General features: G+C 53.7%; 1 protein-coding gene across 1 annotated transcript; it reads left to right on the top strand.

Annotated features, from left to right (window-relative positions):
• Positions 1-54: 54 nt before the first annotated feature.
• Positions 55-9785, top strand: LOC124234460 (aldehyde oxidase 2-like). Its single transcript, XM_046651803.1, has 7 exons — positions 55-1035; positions 2287-2438; positions 4044-4137; positions 6292-6401; positions 7748-7932; positions 8605-8788; positions 9446-9785. Exons 1-7 carry the CDS (start codon positions 999-1001, stop codon positions 9590-9592), a joined length of 909 nt encoding a protein of 302 aa, XP_046507759.1. The 5' UTR covers positions 55-998; the 3' UTR covers positions 9593-9785.
• Positions 9786-9911: the final 126 nt, after the last annotated feature.

Raw genomic sequence — 9911 nt, 5'->3', positions numbered from 1 at the left:
GATTGGCACAGATGTTAGCTCAGGGCAAATCTTCCTCAAGCAAAAAAAAAGAGGAAGATTAGCAACAGATGTTAGCTCAGGGCAAATCTTTGTCAGCAAAAAAACTTAAAGTGTGAGCAGCCTCTAGTGGCCCCAGGGAAGTTTCCCAGCATTCTCCAACTTTTCCTAAGGCCAAAAGAGCGAAGGACACTGGTGAGGAAGGGGAACCTTGGAGCCAGATGGGCCCTCTCCCCCCAGCCAGCACCCCCTGGGAAATAAATTTCTGTGACAGCTTACGTTTGTTTAAATTTTGCAAACTAACCCGTCTCACCTACACGTTTGGCTGAGCGCACGTTTCTTTCTCATAATCTTCAGTGTAGGAAGCGCTCCAGAACCTCGCTGCACCTTTTCCCAGGGACCCACGAACTCTGAGAAGCGTGGAGTTAAACAGAACCCACGTTCTGAGAATCAAAGTGAAAGCTCAACTCCTTTGGAACTCAAGCTCGGTCTGTGCCCAAGGATGGAATAACATGAACAAGCACAGAAAATAGCGTGGTCTCCATACCGCGGTGTCTTGCCCAGCAAGAAGTGCGGGGTAATGTGAGGCTCAGAAAGAGCCGAACGAAAGCCCCCGAGTGACTGTCCGGCCTCAGCCTGAGGCTGAAGTCTGTACTCTTGAGGACGCAGGCAGCAGAGTGGACAGCCGGCACATTCCCCTCCCTGGGCTGACCTGCCCCTTTCCACTCTGTTCAGAGAAGAGATAGTCTGACCTTAAAAAGATAATAATAATAAGTCTTTCTGCTTCTGATTTCTTGCCTACCACTAAGGCTCTGGGTCTAGGCTAGGAGGAATTGTAGGACAAGAAGCAAGCCTGGTCTTCCCAGCGCCCTTGTGGGCAAACACCAGGCCAGGACATCTGCAGAAGTTAAAGACCACGCTCCAGTGAGCCCACTCGAGAGGAAGCAACAGCCTCTCGCTGATGGGCCTGGCACAGGATCCCGCGTCACGGAGTGCCTCTTATGAGACACCGGGAGGGAGACAGCGTGAGGACTGCAGGTCGGGACGTCCCCGGGAGGAGGGGCAGCTTAGATTTGGTTCGAGTAAGGACAGGGAGCAGCAGCCTCAGCTTCCCTGCTCTGTTAGGTTGGCCGAGATGACTGAAGCAGCAGGGTGTGGCGGTTACTCGGGCGTGGTGGCAGGGGTGGGGGAAATACTGTGCCAAGTACATTTTTAATATTGATAAAACAAAGCTATGTGGGAGGGAGGAATATTCTCAAAGATTAATCCACAGGAGAAAAATCAAAGCCCAGCCTGCAACCTGATAAAAACAGACTCACTGTAGTTAGACCCCACCCTGGAACTGATATCAAATCTAACTCTACGGGTCAGTGATTCATTCTGCAAACCCTGGGGAACAGGAAGGATTAACTTTAAGAGGCTGACTAAGTCATCTCCCGATGGCTTGGGTGATTCCACTTTCAAAGATGGATCTGAACCCTTACATCCCTACCATGGAGAAACCCCCGTGCTAATATCCTCCCGATACTCAGAGGTGTGGCTGCAACGGGGGTTAGAACTTTGAATGACCTCCTCGCCAGGTAGAAAATAGCATTGCCCCAGTCCTCCCCGATGCTCTGCCACTGCTCCTGCTTCCCTGGCTCCTCCCTGGGGACCCCCAATGTCCCCATGCCCAACAACAACTCACACAATACCTGGGGCAGCTCCCCACCCAGCCGTGTTCATTCTGGTTGGCCGGTGCCCCTCAGCAACTGGGTTGTTGACGATTCTGAGCATCAAGGCCACCTGTAGAAGTGCACATGGGCAGTCACAGCATTATTGACTTGAGACAATGACCTCGGGAGCTGGAAGAACTTTGGTGTTATTATAATGCCATCAGATTTATCCCCCTTAATCACAAAACAGCTTTGCAGAGCTTCACTGTGGTCGATCAGGAGGGGGTCATGGAAAGTTCTCGTAGGGTCTGCCACCTGCTAGTCGTGACTGTCATTCCTTCTCTCTACCCTCTATTTCCTTGCCTTTTCCAAAGAAGGGTGTAGGCCAGCCTAGGGGTTTCTAACACTGGCTGCACGGGAGAGCTACCCGGGAGCCTTTGAAAAAGCCCCGTGCCCAGAGATTCCCATTTGACTGATCTGGGAGCAGGGCATCTGTGCCGGTTTTGAGTTCCTGGTGATTCTCTGTACAGTCAGTGTGCAGAGCCATTGCACTAGCCAAACATAAGGCCCTGGCACCAGGGCTACAATTCAGCTGCTCCTCCCATGTCACCTATGAAAACCATTTGCTTTCCAGGGCTGACGATAGGTGCTGGCTGCAGTCTGGCCCAGGTGAAGGACATCTTGGCTGGGAGGGTTTCCGAGCTCCCAGAGGAGAAAACTCAGACGTACCGAGCCCTCCTGAAGCACCTGAAGAGGCTGGCAGGCCAGCAGATCCGGAATATGGCAGTACGTCCTCTGGGCCAAGCCTTAGGCACACCGCGCCGATTTCTTAATATCACTGAAATATTGAAACGGGGATCGGCAGAATCAGTATGCAAAAGGGTCCCAGCAGGCTGAAACGACTGGCACAATAAATATTTAACATTTAACACACATTATTTAATGACATGTTTAAAAGAAGAATCTAAGTCAAAATCAAGAGAATAGCCAAGTAGCCATATAGGTGGGAAAAAGATGTCACGGTTTTGCTAATTTCTTGATAAGACTGTGGAAGAATCTAATTTAGTCTTAGGCTGCACTACAGAAGTATAGCACCTAAAATCAGGACTATTCTTCAGCACAGTTGGAGAATAACGCTCAGATCCGGGAGGCACACTTTAAGGTCTGGTTATTTTTGACTTTGGAAGAAAGCAGAAGAGACCTCGTTAGGTTTTCAAAATACACCTGCTTCCTCTCCTACATGCCCCAAATGGTGCCTTAGAAATCCTTGGGGTGTAGGAATCTGGGGAGGACGTGTTTCCCCTGAAAAAGCTCTTCAAGTGATTCCAAAATGCCCCTTCCCGTCCAGAACTCTGGCTGACACCCTGGAGCCTGGCGAGGAGACGGTGACAGGAGAATGAGGGGTTGGAAACCACATCAGAGAGAGGAATGGCCGGGGTGGGCAAAGTCAGAGCGATCACAAGAACGGCCTTCAAATACTTCTAGACTCTGAGGACAGACCGATTTATTTCACACACTCACATAGGGCAGGAGTATGACTGACACGTGAGAGTCCAGGCAGGTGGACTCCAGCTCCATGGAAACAAGAACTTCAAAATCGAGCTGTTCATCGAGGACTGGGGGTTCTCCGTCCTCACCCACGTTCCAGCCCAGACCACAGCTACCCGGCGGGCACTGTGGATTCCATCACTATGTGGGGAGGACTGTACCGAGTTGAATGGCCAGTCATTTCCCTCCCGAGTTCTGAGATGCTACAGGCTCAACCAGAGCCGAGTGGAGCTCCAGGAAGAGGAAGAGGGCAGCTCTCTCGGTGGTGGGGATGCCCAGAACCCCAGCCTGGCCCAAGTGAGGTCCAGCAGTTTCAGAGGCCATGGGGGAGGAGGCTGAGATGCTGCCGTACCCAGGGCAGGACGGCATCTCTGTACCCAACACCACGGCCACCTGCACTGTGGTCAAGGTTGAGAGGAGGTGGTTCAGAACTGCCACTGAGCCTCGCTGCTTGGATTGGAATCCCAGGCCTGCCCCTTCCAAGCTGGGAGACCTTGCTCAAGTTTCATAATTTCTCTGTGCCCCAGTGTCTTCATCTGTAAAACGGGATGATGGCATCAATCTCACTGGGCTGTTGTGAGGATGAAGTGGGTAAACATGTGTGAAGAGGTTAGACAGCAGGTGGAACTTACCAAACGCCACACCAGTGTTGTTTGCCATCAATTCCTCTCCCCACTCAAAGCTGCGGGTGGGAGGGGGTCCTCCCCGAAGGTCTGAGTCCCTCTGCAAAGGAGACCAAGCTTCCTCTGGACACCTCCACCACCAGAGAGGACCATGAGCAGGTGCCTGGGGGCGTGGGGTTTGAGGGATAAGATGACCGAGGCTATCCCTCTCTCTCCTTAGTCCTTAGGGGGACATATCATGAGCCGGCACTGCTATTCGGATCTGAATCCAGTTCTGGCTGTGGGCAACACCGCCCTCAATCTGATGTCCAAAGGTAAGCTGCCTTGGAAGGCTGTGAACAGCACCTGGAGATTTTTTGTCTTTTTTAAGGAACTGCTCCAAGTGAGAGCCCAGGTCTCTGGCTCTCGAACCACCATGGGGAGCTCAGGCTCCTGGAGAAAAGCACAGTGACCCAAGGAGGTGGCCAGTGCTTCTTTCTGGCACCACCCACCACACACACACACACACACACACACCCCCCCAGGCCACAGCTCAGCCCTTGTGTCAGCCAGGGCGGTGTGCGGCGGCTGAGGCGAAGGCTCTGGGGCTGAGGACCGCTCCCCCCTCCTCTTCATGGCCCCCCTCCAGGGACTGTGTGGGAACCACAAGTCTGGTGAGGAGCACTGCAGACACCCAGGCCCCCTGGGGCAGGAGGAAGGCAGTGATTAACTTCCATGCCGGCTTGGGCCGCTCCATGCTACACTACGCTTGTCTCCCTGTCTGGGAGCCCCAGTCTGTCATTTCCATACAGTGTGCTTGCCTCTTCCCCATCAGGCCGCCTCCCAGGGCCTCTCACTACCCCTCCCATGGCTCCCCCTACACCAACTCATCAAACACCCATTCCCTCTGTCCCTCCCACTCAGCGGGTCTGTCCTTCACTCCTTGGGGCTAACACAGCCCGGGCTCTGGGGTGCCGGGAGCGAGCACAAGCTGCCTGGCCTGAGCTTGGGGTGGGGGGTGTCCCACCAGGAATCATATCACAGGCATCGCAGCCCTCCCGCAGGGTTTGTTGGCTAACACACTCCCATCCCCCATTGGCGGGAACTCAGAAGCGCGGGGAGAGACTTGGTGGCAGAGGACAAACTCGCTCTCCCCTGTTCAGCTTTGCACGGGGCCCGCCCTTGAAGGAGGAAAGCAAAAGCCTCACCCCTGCTCGGCCCGTCAGCCATTTTGCTGAGTCCTCCAGCCCCGTGGTCCAGGACGACCCCAGCTCGCCCCCTAAGACCCAGAGAGAAAAAGCCTAGACTCTGGGGCCTCAGGACAGCAAGGACGGCCCAGCCTCCACGCAGGGCGCCCCACACTAGTAGGAAGGGCAGTAGTTGGGCTCTTCTCTTGGGCTGTTGGAAAACAGCTGACGGTCTCTGTTCTCCCAGCTCTACCAAAGCCACTCCACCCTCAGCGCCCCCAGCGCCCGCGGGGCCGGTGGACGAGCTGGCCGACCAGGCAGTGGGCAGGCGGCAGCGGCCAGCAGGGCTCCCCGGGCCTCCTTCTCCGCCGCACCCTCTGCCAATCGGCACAAGTGCCAGGGCACGAACCCGCGACAGATGGCGAGGCTGCGCTTTGATCTCCCACCGCACCTCCTGGGGAGCCACAAACCGCTTGTTCTTTCACTCTTTAATAATTTTATTGAGGTCATATTGGCTTATGACTGTGTCAATTTCAGGTGTCCATTATTATGTATCAGTTTCTGCATAGACTGCATCGTGCTCACCACCGAGAGTCCAGTTCATCCATCACCATAGTATGTCCCTCTTCCCCTTTCACCCTCCCCTCACCCTTCCCTTCTGGTAACCGCCAATCTGTTCTCCTTAGCTATGTGTTTGTCTGTCTTCACACGAGTGAAATCATGCGGGGTTTGCCTTTCTCTGTCTGACTCATTTCTACGTCAGACTAAAAAGCTTCTGCCCAGCAAAGGAAACCATCAACGAAACGAGAACACAACCGCCTTCTAAAGCCAGAGGGCACGCTCTGACCACTAAGTGGTAACAACTGGGCTGAAAGGAGGTTTTGTGAATTGTTCTCTCTGCTCTAACGGTGGAGGTATCCGCTGTAGGAGCCAAAAGCAGCAGCAAGAACAAAAAGCAAATCCACTGATTCCAACTCTGATAACAGTGGAGACGAACCCCGTCTCGGCTGAAGTGACGCCCTTATCTTGATCTTAGTATCAGACGACTTAGATTTAGTCACCCAGCATCTGCTGAGAGGTGACCGTGCTGGCCTGGCGGCCTTGGGGCGGAGGAGCCCAGGTTCCAAGAGCATGTCCAGCCTGAGGAGGGGACGGGGAGCCCTGGGTGGCCACATGCTCAGACCTCAGCATCGCTTGGTGCAGAGGAACGTGGCCTTTTCTTCTTTGCTGCTGACGTTTAAAGTACAGAATAATCTCACATTCCTTGTTGTGACCGTGCAGAAATGTCATTTTCTTCCACAGAAGGGACACGGCAGATTCCTCTAGACAGAGATTTTCTTGCTGGGTTGGCAAGTGCAGACCTTAAGCCAGAGGAAATTTTGGAGTCAGTGTACATCCCTCACTCTCAAAGGGTAAGAACTCGCTGGTCGCTTCTGAGAACTGTTTTTCCCTTCCCGAAACTGCGTCCAGTCATCTTTGGAAATCTGAAAGCAGATGGAAGGAAAATAGCTCTGCCCTGAAAACCTGTTTCCTGCCTGCTGTGGCCTGGCCCGGCCCCGAGGCCCTCACCCTCGGGCAGGCAGCTCCGGGGGTGGATTTGGGGTTGTTTCAGCTGTGGGGCAGGGCCTGTGCAGGCCACAGTCGTGCTTCCAGGCCTGCTGATGTCCAGGGGTCGACTCTGGGAGGCAGAAATTAAAGCTCTCTGGCTGTGGAGAGAGCTACTCTGCCTGACCCATAGGGAGAGGGAGGCTGGGGCCAGGCCTCCCCGTGCCCCCCTCCTCCAGCTAACCCCAGCGGTTCACAGGAGCCTGAGGGCCTCCAGACGCTGACTGACTCAGGATCTCTGGGGGTGAAAGGAGGGGCCCTCTCTCCTCACTCCCTCTTCCCTGTGCCTCTCCCCAAAACTGTGCCTGAATCCAATCTGAGAAGACACTTCCTGAGAGAGGCAATACCACACACACACACACACACACACACACACACACACACACAGACCCAAAGCCCGGACTCGGCTTGGTTATGCAAAAAGTCTTATACTAAGTCCTGCCTTCAGCCATGTAGGAGCTTCATTTATTTTTCCCTTGGAATGGAAACTCCGAAGTGTGTTCCCAGTCAAATGTGCATCTGCATAAAGGCCCCAGACAGAACAACAGGCAGACTCAAACACAGCGCCGTCAGTGGCCACGCAGATGGAACGCACTGGAGGCACAGGCCACCTCCGTTAACCTCATGTCAGCACACCAGCCGTCACGGTGCCAAGGGGTCAGTGGGGCAGCCATCACCCTCCTGACTCTTGTTCCTGATGCAAGATTCCCCAGGTCACTGTTGGAAAGTTTTAGTCAACTCCTTTACGAGCTTTGCAAAATGGAAAAGTGACCGTTTCTACAAACCAAGAAATGTGGTGGGTCTCTTTTGCACTTTAAGTAAATCACATTTAAAAGCATATGTGTTGGGGGGCTCTTCCATCCTCATGGGGACAAAGACATCTGAAGGCGAGAGGGAAGGGCACCTGGAAAGAAGGGCTTGTGGAAATGACCCAGGCATTCCATGTGAGGCATCCTGGCCTCCCCAGGGGAGGACCTTGGGCGGACATCATTCTCACTTGGAACAAGAAGGCAGCCAAGTTCTCTCTGATTGTGCCAAGTGTCTTTTGTGTCCCTTTCGATTGAGTCTAAGTGATCAATTAGTGGCACCAAGAAGCGGAAACCATGTCAAAGCTTTGACATATCATATAACTTCATGAGTTTTGTCTCCACAGTGGGAATTTGTGTCAGCCTTCCGACAGGCTCAGTGCCAGCAGAATGCCTTGGCCGACGTGACGGCTGGCATGCGAGTCCTCTTCCAAGAAGGCACGGACACCATTGAGGACCTGAGCCTGGCTTACGGAGGGGTCGGGGATGCCACAATCAGTGCACAGAAATCCTGCCAGCAGCTCCTGGGCAGGTAAGCGACGAATGCTGCCCCCCGAGGGTGAAACTTGGCATCACAGAAGCAAGTGGAAGCTTGGCTGCAGCAGGAGCTGGTGAAGTGCTAGGAGGGTGGAAACTCCTCTGGGGGGCATTACTAGTTGTTCCTTCTGTAATTTCGCTAAATGAATCAGATCTTATTTGACTGTGATTAATTAAGCACCACTCTTTGGGTGAGCGATACACCAAAAATGGCCCAGGACTGTGTGCAGCCCCATTCTCTTGTGTTCATCAATCCCCAGCAAAGCCACGCCAGGCCACATCCACGTGGCGCCTGCAGCTCCCGCTGCCCAGGACCCCCTCCCTCTGCCTCAGTGAGGCAGTGTCCGAGTCTGAGTCCTGTGCAGTTCGTGATGGAATGGGCCCTAATGGTCTACTTCTTTAATGCCTGGCTCTGGCTCTTGAACATGCTTGGTTCAGGTTGCAATGGGACAGGTGCCATCCCCAGCCTGCCATGACCCTCGGGCCACTGGGCACAGCCTCCCAGGCCCCGGTTTTCCTGAAGGGCTTGGTGAGGTGATTTTGAAGTTCCCTTCCAACTCCTAAAAGGAGACTTGGGCTCTCCAGCTTATCCCCATGCAATACCCAGCACGCACCGCTCGATTGGAACTGCTCGTCAGCTGGTTCCTCCTGCCTGCAACCTTCCCAGGCGCTGGAATGAGCCAATGCTGGATGAGGCTTGCAGGCTGCTCCTGGACGAAGTCTCCCTCCCAGGCGGGGCTCCGGGGGGCAGTGTGGAATTCAAGAGGACTCTGGTGGTCAGCTTCTTTTTCAAGTTCTACCTGGAGGTTCTGCAGGAACTGAAGAAGCCGGGCAAGCTGCTCTCTGTGCCCGTAAGTGCTCTGGCTTCTGCATGCTCCTTGCTGCCGTGAACTCCCAGCTTTCCCACCGCTTTTGCAGACCGTCTTGTGGGCAGCCTGCCCCGTCACCTGTCACTTGTTCCGGCTCAGGCCTGGTCAGTTCCTAGCCATCCCTCCTTCTGGGATTCCGCCCCCCCAGGGCCACTCCCTGAGGGTCAGGATGCTGCAGATGTGTACTGCAGGCCCAGAGCAGTGAAACAGGGTCCTCTGCCTCTGGTACACGATGTGGTTCCTTTTAAAATCAACCTTATTGAAGTATTATTAAATGTAATAAAATGCACCTAGTTAAATTCAGCGGTTTTGACAAATGTGTAAACCCGTGTAGCCACCAGCTCCAAGAAGATCTAGAGCATTTCCATCACCCCAAAAATTCTCCTTTGGCCCCTCTGCTGTCGGCCCTCAGGCAACTGCTGACCTGCTTTGTGGACTATAGATTAGCTTTGCCTGTTCTAGAATTTTAAACTCAATATGAAATATAAAATTGAATTTTATTTTTCAAAAATACCAAAACTTACTCTTATGCTAACATTTAAGTAGCTTCTCTCCAGATTTTCTGATTGTAAACTTCTGGAATAAGTCAAGCAAAGTAAAACATCCTCTCTCTCTTTCCTCCTCCGACCGTGATTGTAGCTCTCGCCCTGCCTTGCACAACCCATCTGCCCACCGCACCCCACCCCGCCGTGCAGGGTTCCTAAAGCGTCTGGTTTTCATTCACTCCGTGAAGCCCCTCACCAGCCACATTCACCAGGATCGTCCTTGCTGCCGTTTAATTCCTGAATCAAGACACTTGATGTGTTTCAGTGACACCCAGAGAGGCGTCCTGATTTTACTGCTCTTCCAGAACAGCTGAGTTCTGAGAAGAGCAATCAGGACGGGGGCTCTTTGTGTCCAGTGAACTCCAGCCCATTCTGGGAGGGCTTGTCCAGCCCCAAACGTCCTGGCTTCTCCCCCTGCCTCTGCGGGCCAGCTGGCTGGCAGGCCTCTCCCTCCTCTGGGTGGCTTGAGATCAGGTTCAAACCAGTCAGTCCAGTTCCACATCATGTGCAAAGGGAGGGAGGGCAAGAAATGTTCAGATAAAAAGTGAAATCCTGGGGGG

This window comes from Equus quagga, unplaced genomic scaffold (assembly GCF_021613505.1).
Source record: "Equus quagga isolate Etosha38 unplaced genomic scaffold, UCLA_HA_Equagga_1.0 74347_RagTag, whole genome shotgun sequence".
Classification (NCBI taxonomy): Eukaryota; Metazoa; Chordata; class Mammalia; order Perissodactyla; family Equidae; genus Equus; species Equus quagga.
Note: the sequence above shows the minus strand (reverse complement) of the source record. Positions and strands in the feature narration are given on the sequence as shown.